This window comes from Scomber japonicus, chromosome 19 (assembly GCF_027409825.1).
Source record: "Scomber japonicus isolate fScoJap1 chromosome 19, fScoJap1.pri, whole genome shotgun sequence".
Taxonomy (NCBI): domain Eukaryota; kingdom Metazoa; phylum Chordata; class Actinopteri; order Scombriformes; family Scombridae; genus Scomber; species Scomber japonicus.
In genome coordinates this window covers 13,497,767-13,512,725 of record NC_070596.1, presented here as the reverse complement: position 1 = coordinate 13,512,725, position 14,959 = coordinate 13,497,767, and the positions used below count along the sequence as shown (strand labels likewise).

Below are 14,959 nucleotides of genomic sequence, written 5' to 3'. Positions count from 1 at the left end.
AAAAATAAAATTACACTTATATATAAAACCAGCGTTGTAACTATTTTATTTGCAAAATGAGAATGCATATTGTATATACATGCATTTAGTTTTTTTTATAACCTATAATGCATTTTTCACGACACCTCAAAGTGTGCAATTTTGTTTCATTGGTTTTAGTAGACGTTTATTATTCCTTTTCTACTAATTAATTCAAATGGAGATAATCTTTAATGAAAATTCTTGTCATAGAGTTGCAAAATCCATTAGAGGCAATGTATATTTTTGTGTTATACGAGGTTCAAGTTTATTTGTATAGTGCAATATCATATGAGAAAAAATAAATTGATCATACATGAATAAATAAGCATGAATAAACATCTTTTTATCTTTATTTATCATATACATAAACATCCACATGCACAAGATGATTTAAAAGATCAATTAGATATTATTATTAGATAATAAATGGGTGATTGATCTTTAATGAAGCTTTCAGAGAGCAGAGAGAGTGGAATCTTTAGTTGTTACACAATTTAGTTTGTGGAGAAAAAAACCTTTCCAATCAGACTATATCATGGTCTGATGTTACATTAATAACAGCCATCGCAGCCATCGTGTTTCAATTAATATTATTGAACTTCCACATATATGTGATCCATAAATGTGGAAGTTTTCCATTCTTTCCTATTCTGGATCACTTTTGGAAAAGTCATGAAGTGTATAAGAAAGTTGTTTGGGATGTTTTTACTCCTCTCAATTGTAAAACTGGGTCAAAATTGACTATGTAAGGGTTAAAACAAATCCTCATATAAACTCCCTCCAATGCTCTGACTTTCAAGTTTTACAAGCAGATATTTTTCATGATGTTGATAATTGTTTTAATAAATACATTTAGTCAAAGTGTGTCTGATTGCTTGGGATGTTTTTACTCCTCTCAGTTGTAAAACTGGGTCAAAACTGACCATGTAAGGGTTAAAAAAACTCCTCATATATCATGTAATCTGCTCTCAGGTACAAAAGATATGAGATCAATGAGATTTCCAAAATAGAAGATAAAAAAACCTATAGGATTTTGGGTAGGTTACTCCTTTTTCCATCACAGGGGCACTTGAAAATCTACTGCCCGTCATGGCTGATTTTACACACACTACATGCCGCTTGACTCCACCTGCCCTGTGACGCATTTTTCGTAACGGGTTTTTTACCCTGAGTATGGGTTGCCAGGAAACCTTTGCGCCGCCTAAATTGCAACAAATAGGTCTGCAACCTATGTCTGCAACCCGCAACATTAACATAGTCTACACCTTCTAAAAGTTAAACATAAGCACTTAAAAGGTGGAGTTTGTTAAAGGTGAAATCTTACGTTGGCCTGTGTGGGAGGAAACCTAGCCTGAGATCCTACACTCGGGGCAGTAAAACCCATAATCCTGCTGCGGACAGCCTGCCTGTACTTTGACAGCTCGGTACTCGACGTCAGGTCACTGTATGGTACTTGGCGACGTGTCATCGACCATTTAACTGTATGACTGTCTGTTTTACACGGCAAGTGAACCATTTGACTTTACACGAAGGTGGCCTAGCTTACTTTCTGTAGCTAACGCTATAGTTATGTGTTGCTGTTACTAAATAACACTGCTAACTGGGAGAAAGCAACTTGTTAGCTGCCTAGCATTAAGGACCCTCCCATTACTGGGACGGCTAGCGGCTGTTAGCCACACTGTGTCACTGAACCATCAATTTGGTAACTACCTAATTACTTTCTTCATATTTATTCACATTTCTACTTTGAACAAGGCTTGTTAGGGGTTTCTCCAATTAGCCATTGCTTTGTGACCCTCACTTGTTTTCTTTTACAGGCAACAGTTATTGTTTATCTAGGCTCAGCTGTAGCTCGATGCCTCTATTGTTTACATGGATAGCGGTCATCTGAAGAGCTCTGTGGGCATGTGGAGGCTGTAACAAGACTGGATCAAAGCACCGACCGACCACTGTGGAAATATGGGAATGGACCTGGGAGCTAGCTAACGTCTGTTGACGTTTAGCCAAGACGTCTACAGCCAACTCTCTACCAAAAATGAGGATGATCGGGGGTCTAAAGGAGGACAGCTGTGCATGCTGGACTGTTTGACTTCGTGTGGGCGTTGGACAAAGGGCAGGGGATTGTTTGTCCACATTAAAGCTTAACCTAATGCAAGATTACACGAGGAGAAAAGAAAGTACAGGTTGTTGGGAACTGGATCGCCCGTCTGGCACTGGGATGATGCTTAAGACCCTTCTTATCACCAGTCTGCTTGGCTGGGCAAAATGTCAAGAGAGCCAGAGCATGACACTAGAGGAGAAGACTGTCATCAGGTGAGAAATGTCTAGACAGACATATGACAACACTGTTCATGAGTGATTGTGAAAGAGTGATTGTGCAAGCCTCTGCACCATTTTTGTGTCATCATCTGGTTAAATTAATATATTTCCCCCCTTTTTTGTAGGGATCAAATCATTGAAATGTTTGATCACGCTTATGGCAGTTACATGGTAAGATATTAACTTTGTACTGATTGTTACCACTACATTTATGTTTGCATGTTGCAGTAGTGCAGTAGGGGGAGTTAAGACACTGTGAGTCAATGGCAGACTCCCCAGTGCCCCAGTGATCTGCTTTGGTGGGGTTGTGAAGAAAGCAAGTATGCAGAGTTTGGTTGCAGCTGCTGACATCCTGTGATTCCTGTGGCAGTATTTATTGTTGTGTTGTAAGCAGTGGCTCATACAGTGTTTTCTATAGAAACTTGTGTCTGTATGACACTAGTCACAAAAATCAGTGTACGGTGAGGAAGATTGTGGAAATACAGGATACACATTTTCTTTCTTTCTTTTCATTATAAATGCAGTCTGACTGTTGTGTGTTATGAAGGAACTTTCTGATAGTAATACACAATTTACATTGTTTCTGCAGAAGTTTATCCCCTGAGGTCAGTGACTCTCAGTTGACCCCTTAGTAGTGGATTTCTTAGGCACATATCACAAATCTGAGGGCTTAAACATCTTAATGACTATATGCCAGCATGTTCTATTTTTTTTAATCAAATAAACCACTTTTTTTTATAACAGATCCAAATAAGGATAAATATTTATTTTTCAAAAAATTAAAATAAAGATATGTAGTGAATTTTGTACAAAAAGAACAACAATGACAATGTCAACCCTCTCAGATGTTTTTGTACTGCATTTTCTTCTTACTCACTGGCAGACACATTCACCCGTACCAACAGATAAACTAATGAACAAATATAACTGAATAGTTTATAGATTGAGCAGTAATGGTCAGTATCAAGAATCAGAATTCATTGAAACCATCTTAATAGAAACTAGTTCAAATCTGGGATACCAATTTTAGATTGATGCTCTGTCCTGGAATAACAGGTAAATTATGGGAGAGTTGGTGAGTGGAAAACAAAACAAGAGATTATTAGAGATGCAGCACCAGTTTCTTTTCTGTTCAGGAATATTTTCAGCCCTCCAGCAATGCTTCCTTAATGGACATTTGTGTTGTTTGTGTCGCAGAAATATGCCTATCCAGCAGACGAGCTGATGCCTCTAAGCTGCAGAGGGAGAGTCCGTGGACAGGAGCCCAATAGAGGCGACATAGACGATTCCTTGGGGAAGTAAGTTCATCATCCACTGGCATCTGAAGCCTAGACAGACCCAGTGAGGTTTATACAGCCACAACAGTTAAATTCCCTAAAGGAAACAAGCCAAGTATTATTTATGCATCAGTTGGCATCAGTGCAGACCAAAGCCAGACAAGTCTAATATCTAGAGTAAGAGTGCTATGAGCACAGCTCTATGAAGTTATCAAAACCTATGCATTTGCTTAGTTTATTAGATTTAATCCCACTTCATCCTCTGCATGCTTGAAAGATTCAGTCTTCATTCAAAATTGCAACAAAAGATTTTATTCTTTCTGCAACTATTTCTCCAACTGCATTTCTGCAATTTTGTACCCATATTAAAGGGGATGTAAAAGGCAATATTTATGTAATGTTATCTATTTTGAAATGGCATTTTGCATTTTCAAAGAAGACGGAGACTGAGTGATCCTTTGCTTTTATAATGTTAAGCTCTTCCAAACAGATTTAATTTGACATGGAGTAGTATATTCCCCAGTTCCTCAGGGGTACAAGAATTGGATGCCAATTTAAGTCATTGACATTAAAAAGAAGGCATTAAATCATGGACTTATAGTACACATCATTTTCTGTAGCATACATATTACATAATGTAATTTCACCGTAAATTCTACAGATTTGACATTCAACAGATGGTGGTTCATTAAAAATTAAACAGGATCAATGGCAAAGTGGGCTACCAGCTGCAATCTGCTGCAGCAGAGACTGTCATCGTAACCTCTCTTCTGCCTTTTCCGTAGGTTTTCACTCACACTGATTGACACCCTTGATACCCTGGTGGTGAGTACTTGCTCATCTTGTGTTTACATTAATAAAAGTAGCTTGCTGTAGTCTTTTAGCTTCTTTGAAATGTGCGCCTGATGTTTTTTGCAGATACAGCATTAACATATATCAACAAAGCACAACTTTACATTCACTTACACCTCCCTGTTTGTCTTTACGAGCAGGTGCTAAACAAGCTTGATGAGTTTGAAGATGCAGTGAGGAAGGCTGTAAAGGACGTACGCCTGGACAATGACGTGGTGGTGTCAGTGTTTGAGACCAACATCAGAGTTCTGGGGTATAAACATGCCTCTGATTTACTATATAGTAGAGTATTGTTTTTATGTATAACAATATTAGAGTTGAATGAATGCTTCTAAATTCAGCACAGCTAATGTTATAAGACTTGCTGTGTGAGGTTTTAAACCATCCGTAATGACCTTAATGTTTTATGCCATCAATCTACTATTTCTCCTTAGAGGACTTTTGGGAGCCCACGTGATGGCTGACCTGCTCCGTCAGCGTGGGGAAAGGATGCAGTGGTATAAAGATGAGCTCCTGCACATGGCAAACGAGCTGGGCCATAGATTACTGCCTGCCTTCAACACCACAAGTGGCCTTCCTTACCCTAAGGTATTCTTTACTTTACTGTTGAATATCACTGTTTTTATTTTAGATGTCTTAGCGGATAGAGCAGACTGTCAATTTAATAAAGAGAAGTTCCAGTCAATGCACTACAGGGGAACCTAATTAAAAATAATGATTAAAAATAATTTTAGCTGAGTCAAGTGACAAGAAGATTTTTTTTTTCCTGTTTTGGTTTTCCAGGTGAATCTGCGGTACGGAGTCCTAAATCCACTTTCACGCACAGGCACTGAATCAGACACCTGCACAGCCTGCGCTGGAACAATGATCCTGGAGTTTGCTGCCCTCAGCAGACTGTCAGGAGACTCTGTTTTTGAGGTATTACCATCCTCTGCTTCTCTTCCCCTTTTTCTAATCTTATGTGCACTTAATTGGATGATTATGAGATATAAGGTTACACTACAGTATTACTTTTAATACTAATTTTATTTATTTGTAACTGATATTAGTATTTAACACCTATTACTGTTTTACAGGAGCATGCCAGGAAGGCTCTGGACGTTCTCTGGGAGAGGAGACAGAGAGGAAGTGACTTGGTGGGGACAGTCATCAATATCCATAATGGAGAATGGGTCCGGAGGGGTGAGGCAGTTTAAACACACTGATGCATAGTGTAAAACGATCAAAAGTTTGGTGTAGGTGAGAGATGAAAAGTGTAAGCACGCATGTTCTCACACAGACAGTGGATCAACATGATACAGAACAAATTCAGAAATATACGTAAACCACCGTATACATGGACCACAATGTAATGATATTGTCACTTGTGTGTTTGCAGACAGTGGAGTTGGTGCTGGTATCGACTCATACTATGAATATCTGATGAAGGCTTACATTCTTCTTGGAGACAATGTTTTTCTGGAGAGGTTCAACATTGTAGGTTCTCCATCATCATCCACCTACTGTATTTTTCCCCCTGTTGCAATATCATTTCCAACTATTGGTTTTGTTTCAGTTGTGATTGCTTGGGTTAAAGTGTTTTCTCATATATTTTTCATGATGTTTACCTGTAACAGCACTACATTGCCATAATGAAGTACATAAGTCAGCCTCCCCTGCTGCTCAATGTACACATGCACAACCCCACTGTGAGCGTGCGCAGCTGGATGGACTCTCTCCTGGCGTTCTTCCCTGGTTTACAGGTCTGTAATCCTTTCCTGATATGCACTGGATTAATCACATTTACTGCCTTTAAAACATTGAATGGTGATGCTAACAAAGAGGTGCTGACAAATGTTAGTGATTCAGTTTAATTATAGAAATTCTTGCATACGTTTCTGGTGTGACATTTATTTCTCCACTCAGGTTTTGAGAGGAGATCTGAAACCAGCTATTGAGACTCATGAGATGCTTTATCAAGTCACCAAACAGCACAAGTTTCTTCCTGAGGCAAATAATCTCTATTTTTCTTATTGCTTTATTTAATGCCATATAGAACATATTTTTTAGAAGCAGCCAGTGTCACTAACTTCACTCTCTTTCTTTGGTTAATATCCCTGTAGGCTTTCACTACAGAGTTCAGAGTTCATTGGGGCCAACACCTACTGAGACCAGAGTTTGCAGAAAGCACCTACTACCTCTATAAGGTGCACAACCTCACAGAAATAAAATATCATTTTCAAAGTACATCACACTTGTACTCACAAACAAAGTACACAAAGCTTTTTCATACCAATTTGTACCGTATAAGTGTGGTTGAGACTGTGATCTGTGCAGGCCACTGGTGACCCCTACTACCTCAGAGTGGGACAGTCCATCGTGGAGAAGCTCAACGCCTATGCCAGGGTGCCTTGTGGGTTTGCTGCTGTGCAAGATGTTCGCACTGGGACACATGAAGACAGGTATTGTGTAAGACAGTTGCCGGTGCAAACTTCTTTCAACGTGACAGATACATGTTTTGTAGACTTCTCACATGGAAGAATTACCATTTTTCATCAATGTGTGATAATGTCATCTGTGTCTGTGTTCATGTATGTTATTGTGTGTGTGTGTGTGTGTATGTATGTGTGTGTAGGATGGACTCATTCTTTCTGGCGGAGATGTTTAAATACCTGTACCTGCTGTTTTCGGAGAAGACCGAGCTGCCCATTGATATTGACGACTACATCTTTACCACAGAGGCACACCTTCTACCCGTCTCTCTCTCCACCACCCAGCCATCCTGTCAAGGCAACAGATCAGTAAGAGCAGATACTTTATCACAAACACAGATGCACATTTAATTTTTTATTTTAGATTTCAAGCTGATATAAGTTTCAAACACACATGAAGAGAAATTTTTAGCTCAGTCTAAAGTGATTATTAGTCGATTAAGTCTTTATTATTTATACATAAATAGTAATTACTATTAGTTGCCATACTTTATATTGTATATTGTTGTGTATTAGACTTAAAGAATGTCATTTGATAGCCTGTGTTCTTACCTAATGGCTACATAAATGGATAGATTTGTCTTCTTATGGCTTTACTACAATACCATGTCTTGAGAATAATACTGACCCATAATGTGTGACATAATGTACATATGAATGTAGGAGCTGAAAAGTGTTAACTTTGTGTGCTCCAGGAAACTGTTTATCAAGAAGAGGATCTGTTCACACACTCCTGCCCCAGCACAGAGACTTTGTTTCCCAACAACCCTTCATTTGCCAAAACCATCCGAGACAGCTACAAGTACCTCACCGGGGTGGGACGAGCCTTCCATCCTTTACCTGTCAGGTGTGTCCATTTGTTGCATGGAGCTTTTGATGTTAGAGTGGAACCTGTTGGCCATAATTGATTTGATTTTTTACTTTGAGTTTGTTTGTACTTTACAGGGAAATTGAACTACCGCTCCACGACAGCGGTATGGAGCCAGTGGAGTTCCTGAAAAGCATGGGCATCTCTATCACCCCATTGAATGAGATCATGGCACGAGACTTTGGGAATCAGAAGGTATTTTGATTACTTTATACTCATCTCAGGATCCAAAGTTCTGATTGTCCTGCTGCTTTTTAAATTTTAACTCTCAACAGCTGAAGTAACCAAGTAATTAATGTTATCACAATGTTCTAATGTTTGTGTTTCTCTTAAATAGCGTATAGCATCTGTTCTCTCAAGTGAGAAATCATGGACTTGCAGATATTTAAAAAGAAGAAGGCTGTTATTTTCACATGAGGTTGAAGAGAGATGATCAAATAAGTCAGAAACATTATTATGTCCCAATTTATCTAAAAATCCCTCTTTGTTGGCTAATCTATTGAGACAGGAGGGAGTAAAATGGGGGTGAATATCAAACATTTTTGATATTTTCCAGGATTTTTTGTTTGCTTAGAAGTTAGAGCAAAATGAATCCCGGCTGTGAAGAGAAAGAAAATCACAGCTGTGTTTTTCAGTGGGTTTAATAACATCATTTTTTAAAATCATACAAAGATGTTTTTTAATTTCCTGACTTTAAGACCTGGGTCTGTCCATTTGGCTGCTTAGATCTTCTCAGTGATGCACTGAAACAACACACTGAACCGTACATTTTTACCTTTTTAAGCATGCTTTGATGGAGCCGTTTGAAGAGGTTAATTATATAACCTGCTGCTCACTCAATTATATATATAAAATTGTACAAAATAACAGTGCTTAGAGCAACATGGATTCAGAAAATTATAAGCCACAAGACACCAAATCAAGACAAACATCTCATCAGCATTGCTATGCTCAGTTTTGTGCTTTCTTAAGCAGCAAGCATGCCCCCAGTGGTATCATGAGATCTCCAGCAGTGAAGGGAAAAGGGAGATATGTCAATCATAGTAATTGGATTGCCAAATGCTTTATAGAATTGGGTTAATAGCAAAGTTAATGGAGTAAATGAAAATTATTATAATATAAAGTGTCATCAATTAACATTTTGATACAGCTTTCCCATAAAAACATGACACAACAATTTGGGAAAGCAATGTCTGAAAATAACCTGTTTTTCATCTATTAAAAAAAAAATATAAATCCTTGTAGGAGCATAAAGGAGTGTACAGGGTTAAACTTGTGGCAGAGGTGAGCCAGACACCAGAGGAGGAGGAGGTGGTTCCTCATGTTGTTCAGCTCATATCCCCCCCGTTTCTGGGAAGAACAGTCCTCACCGCAGGACCTGCCAAGTTTGGAATGGACCTCACCAAGCAAGAGCATGGGGTGAGTTTCTAATTTTAGAATAATATGGTATACAGTATCATCATTAAAGCTCCCAACAATGTATAGCTTTTATAAGAAACAGGTATTGGATTGTAATGACATGAACAAGGAATAACTTGATATTACTGTCTACATTTTTTTCAGAACTACACAAACTGTTTTGCAAAAAAAAAATTAAACATTTGCACACTCTTTCTGTGTTTTCTTCAAACACAATAACACATGAACACAAACTCTTGTGCTGCAGGTGAAGGGCAGCATAGTGAAAGCTTCCCCCTACACAGCATGCGGGCAAATAGATAATGCAGTGGAGCTTAAAGGCCACATCGCTCTGGCTCTGCGTGGTGACTGCATGTTCGCTGCAAAGGCTCGTTGGCTGCAGGAGGCAGGAGCCATAGGAGTTATCTTCATAGGTGAGGATCACCTCCACAGCAACAGATCAGTTTTTCTTTTCCTTCAGTACATCTTAAATCTCAACATGTACAGCTTAGAATAACAGTCAAATACTTGAAAGGCTGGAGCTAAGGAACATTAAATGATTTGTGCTATTCCACGTGTTCTCTTTCTTAGACCACCGTGAGGGAAGTAACAGCGAGGAAACACCACTCTTCCAGATGGTGGGGGACGGCGACTCCACTGAAGACATCACCATGCCTTTGGTCTTCCTGTTCAGCCACGAGGGTGCCGTGCTCACAGCTGCCCTGGGGGAACATCACAATGTAGATGTGCTACTGCTGCCCAAGGAGAGGCAGCTTGGACGAGGTGAGGACCAGCAGGAGGCAGATTAAGGGATGCAGTGATATTTCTATATTTTTTTGTAATGTCAGCAATATTGTCCAAAACCAACAATGCGTTAGTCTGTCTTTTGTTACTCTTTGACATCCATATCTTGTTATTGGATCTCAGCTTCAACCCATTCATCCCCACTCATGATGTAAATTTTATCTTTACAATAGAGGTTACAAATATATACCATAATCAAAAGGCAAAGTAAATAGTGCATGTAATAGGGTCTGTTTTCAACTGTGGATTTGGCGCATTAGTGAGTATTAGTATTAGTATTAGTGAGTGGGAAGTGACTCAAAATAAACTACAGTGATGATGTTGATTGCATGAAGGAACAAATCACCCACTATATGTTTTTAATAGTTTGCTACATGCAAATTTACTCTTGATTTGTTAACATTAACAATTCACTGATTGGCCTATAGGTGGGGTACAATATTCATTTTATGTGTGTATTCTGAGGCACTAATGCATCTCAACATTTTAAATTGAAATTAGAAAAGTGATTCTGAATGTGAACTGAAATTACATCCAAAAATAATATTGCTATTGTTGTTTTTATATATATTTGTTTCTATGTATCTTTTAGTTTATACAGGCAATTTGTGATGGGTGACATGTTTACTGTTGCCTTGTAATAAATATTGTCAGATCTTAGTTAGAGCTGACAATATTCTATATGGTTAGTCTGAGATGTAATTATTGTATCTGTTCTGTTCTTATTTAGTTTTTTTCTATTTCTGTTTTTCTGATTCTGTTTCTCTCCTCCACATTGTCCAGATAAGACAGAAAAACCAATTGGCATGAACATCAAACTCCGGCTAGCAGAAGAGGGGGAGCTTGAGGAGGGGGCAGCCACAGGGCACACACTGGAGTTTGTCTTGGAGAAAGAGGAGGTGGTGCTTCTTAAAGAGAAGGAGGATGCAGAAGAGCACAAAGGCCAGCGACAATCACAGCAGCAGCAGCAGTTCTGCTCAGAGGCAGCACAGAATGACAGAACTGAACCATGTTCAGCAAAATCGTCTCAAAGCCCAAACTCTAACAATGGACCAGACTCAAATCCTTGAACACTTTTGATCCCAAAGCAGCCAGAGTTTCTTAACACTGATCCCTCATGCGTTTCTGAATGGCATGTGCCTCAGAGCCCCTCACTGCCCTACGTGGAGCCCTAACTGCATGTTTACAACTGATAGAGGAGAGTCAAGCAGTGTGATGACCACACTCAGATCCTTGACTTTGAAACCTAAAGATCGGTCTATGTTCATTAGACAGACGGTCAAAGTGGAACTTTTAGTCCATGCTGCAGGTGTCTGAAATGGGGGGTTTTATTAGACAAAACTAGGTAGTTAAAGGCCAGACGCTGTAGGTTATTATGTGCTGGTGCTGTCTAAACCTAGCCTGTAGTGTTGCTATCTTAGGCACATACAAGGTGTTTGTGGTGATAATGATGTAGATCATTGACTAGAATTTAAAATTACCTCACCTAAGAGGAAAACATAGGCAACAAAAATGTATGCGGCTACATTTTTATGCAACGCAGTTTGTTTTTAATCTAGATTGCACCTTTTCACTCAAACAAGTACTGTTAAATATTCAATAATGGTGAATGGAATATTGTTATGGCCAGTACTGGGTGTTGGCTACCATAACTTCTCAGTAATTTAACGTCAGTAGATGAAGGACACAAATTGGGGCCAATTTGGGAAGTTTATTTTGTTTTGTACTCGTAAGCAACTTCAGGGAATTTCAAGAGTGAATGCAGTTTGCAAGTTTTGACAGATTTGTTTGAATGTTTGCATTTTCTTTCTGCTTGTGTGCGTGCATGTGTGTAAGGTGTGTAATTGCCATTATACCCAAGGCAGCATCATTATCACAATACATCATTGCTATTAGATAAAACTATTCCTGTCTTTACAAGTTGTCATCATCAGTGAATTAAAAGTATAGCATCTGTACAATAGGCTACCACGAATCTTTGATATTTCAGGCTGTAAGCTATTTTTTCGACCTATAAATAACTGTGCAAGCATTGTTAATTTAAAATTAATCATGTCCTCTTTCAGAACATTTTAAAAAATTACCAAAGCTGGTTTTCCTGGAGATAAAGTCTTCACGTAACCATCTGGTTGGTTACTGATACAGCATCAGGCTGGTCTGCAGTCCAACACTGCTGTGCACTTTGTGAAACATGTGGCAGATTCAAACAGAAATGATCATCCAGCCTGTCTTAGCATTTCTTTGTGTGTGCAAAAAGTCAATAATCATCCCATTTATACTGAGTGATGATTAAATGTTTATAACATCTTATAACATAATAAAAACTCTACAGGGTTAGTTTCAAAACAGACAAATAGGATTTTAATATTTTGTGACGTCCAGTAGGATTTCTGAAGTGCAGCAAGTTTTTTTTTTTTTTTTTATTGTCTAAAATAGTTGCAGCTAAACTAGAAAGGTTAGTTATGCTGGAAATTGTTTCCAAATGGATACAGTTGTACCCAGTGAATTTCTTTGAACACATTTTGGATCTAGTTTTGTGCTGTCAGTCTCTATCTCTGTCACACTCTACACAAATGAGACTATGTTGTGGGCATTATGATGTGTAATAACTTTATGCAACAATTCAGAAAACATGCATTACTCGTAAATCAGTTTGTTCATATATTCACTAATCTCACTAATTATAGTTTGCATGTTTTTTGTTTTTTTGTGATACATGAAAATGTGAGCTGATTAATTTTATTAAGTTTGTACAGTGGACCTTTTCTCAATGCTGCTGAGTCAAGTCTTAATCCAACATGACTTTTTTTTTGGTGTTTAGTATGTATGAGAACCTGTGTACCTCAGGACTGTGTACATTACTGTTCACACAGAGAAAACAACCATGAAGACAAGAAATAGGGTGTTCTTTTTTGTATTATTTTTCATGCTATTTAATATTGTGCTCAGCTGTTTTCTAAAGTTTCTGTTTTTCAGCAACTAAAACTCAAAAAGTGCCAAAAGAGATGCATGACATGGCTCCTGTTTTTGTTTCACATCTTCTCTGTATTCTGTTTCTGAGCTTTGATGAGGCTGACTTATCAGTGAATTAACTCATCAATGAATTAAAACTCACCATTTCAAACTTTTTCCTCTTTTCTTTCTGTATTTGAGATTTATATTACTCTTTATTGTCAGGATCATTGACTGAAATGGGGATATATGGTGCCATATATAATATATAAGAAGAATTTTCTGCAAATCCATTTCATGTCACATATATATTATATCTTAAACATTTAAAAAGGATGTGAATTCCAGGTATGATATCTGCAATTTCTTTTCAACATCTGTTTATGATGGTGATAATAAGTGATAATTTTGGTGATAACTTTTTCTCATTGTCACCAATGTATTTCTATTAAAGTCAGAAACTATAATGCTCAATGTACTAAAGGACTTAAAAACTTAATTTCACTGTTACTTTAATGAGAGAAACATTTTTGTAGTTCCAGTTTCTCAACAAGAATGATATTTTATTTACTGTTTTTGGAGTTACGTAGAGAATTATTAAGGTCACTTCTCATGCCTTTGCAGTGAAGTATTTAGCCCCCCCAAAAAAGAAGAAAACGTAACACCCACTACCTTCAGTGACAGGAAGTTTTAAATACTGTGACTATTTCTGTCAGTAGAAAATGAACCAGAAACCTTTTGTGCCGGATGCAAGCTACCAGAAAAAAGCACCATGACAAGAATGACGACATTTATGAGACGTTATTGATAGTGACGGATGCTTAAAAGGACATATGACAAAGTTTCCAAATGAGTCACATAATTATGTTCATTGATATTTTAGTATACTCTGGTGATTCCTATCTGACACAAAGAGCCACCTTTTTTATATGATGCTGTGCAGCTGGAAACTTTTTTTTCTGCTCTGGTCACAGAATCATGGCCATTGATATTTCAGGCTGTAAGCTATTTTTTCGACCTATAAATAACTGTGCAAACATTGTTAATTTAAAATGAATCATGTGCTCTTTCAGAACATTAAAAAAAATTACCAAAGCTGGTTTTCCTGGAGATAAAGTCTTCACGTAACCATCTGGTTGGTTTCTGATGCAGCATCAGGCTGGTCTGCAGTCCAAGACTGCTGTGCACTTTGTGAAACGTGGCAGATTCAAACAGAAATGATCATCCAGCCTGTCTTAGCATTTCTTTGTAGCCTATGTGTTAGTGTGTGTGTTTGGACTTTCAGTTCAGAACACGCATACAGACCCAGCCTCATCCACCTGCCATTTACCATATAGCCTATGTTTGTCAAAGAATAATGGATTTGATGGGCAGTATTGACAACAGTAGAAAGAACGACACATGATATGTTTGTTTATTAGATGTGCATTCAAAACTCTTGAAAATATGTCCTTAGAGTTGAAGCATAATTTCACTGCACCTGCTATATCCAGCTAGATCTCTTTCTGTATTATTGAAATGAATGAGCTATTTTCTTTGGGCCTTTCATAGCCTCAACTCATAATGGCTCTATACATTGTCCTTTTTCCCACATGCTCACTGTACAGTCATCGATGACTGTGATGACCCCTGTGTTACCGTAAATATGCCATAACACTGCACTGTGGGATAAATCAGCTGTTGTATACTGTGAATTTGCTTTTAAACAATCTGAGATTAAAACCAGCAAATAAGTTTTCATTATACAGTTGGCTAGTTGTTTAGATTCACAAATCAATTGACTCCAGGGATTCGACTCAAGGATCAGCGCCATTATGCAAATGAATCCATCCAACCACACTTTACTATATACTTCAGTATTTGCTCATCAGTTTTTTCTCTCAACCGCTACCTTCAATAGGCTATTGTTGTGTTGCCTAATGTAAAATTAATTGGTATGAATGAATTAATGATTGGTTGACACACTGTATCAACATAATTAATATCATATTAAATAT

At 37.9% G+C, this 14,959-nt stretch overlaps 1 protein-coding gene across 2 annotated transcripts; it reads left to right on the top strand.

Annotated features, from left to right (window-relative positions):
* The first annotated feature begins 1,474 nt into the window (after nucleotides 1-1,474).
* si:ch211-282j22.3 (ER degradation-enhancing alpha-mannosidase-like protein 3) lies at nucleotides 1,475-13,134 on the top strand. 2 transcript variants are annotated; one of them, XM_053340439.1, is made up of 21 exons: nucleotides 1,475-1,723; nucleotides 1,839-2,334; nucleotides 2,466-2,511; nucleotides 3,538-3,638; nucleotides 4,403-4,442; nucleotides 4,610-4,722; nucleotides 4,904-5,057; nucleotides 5,253-5,387; nucleotides 5,546-5,651; nucleotides 5,848-5,945; nucleotides 6,086-6,211; nucleotides 6,375-6,458; nucleotides 6,572-6,655; nucleotides 6,786-6,910; nucleotides 7,084-7,249; nucleotides 7,636-7,787; nucleotides 7,886-8,003; nucleotides 9,054-9,227; nucleotides 9,475-9,640; nucleotides 9,798-9,989; nucleotides 10,794-13,134. In XM_053340439.1, exons 2-21 carry the CDS (start codon nucleotides 2,171-2,173, stop codon nucleotides 11,078-11,080), a joined length of 2,631 nt encoding a protein of 876 aa, XP_053196414.1. In that variant the 5' UTR covers nucleotides 1,475-1,723; nucleotides 1,839-2,170; the 3' UTR covers nucleotides 11,081-13,134. The 2 variants fall into 2 exon arrangements, with proteins under 2 accessions (XP_053196414.1, XP_053196415.1); XM_053340440.1 differs by lacking the exon at nucleotides 1,475-1,723 and having other exon boundaries at nucleotides 1,749-2,334.
* Nucleotides 13,135-14,959: the final 1,825 nt, after the last annotated feature.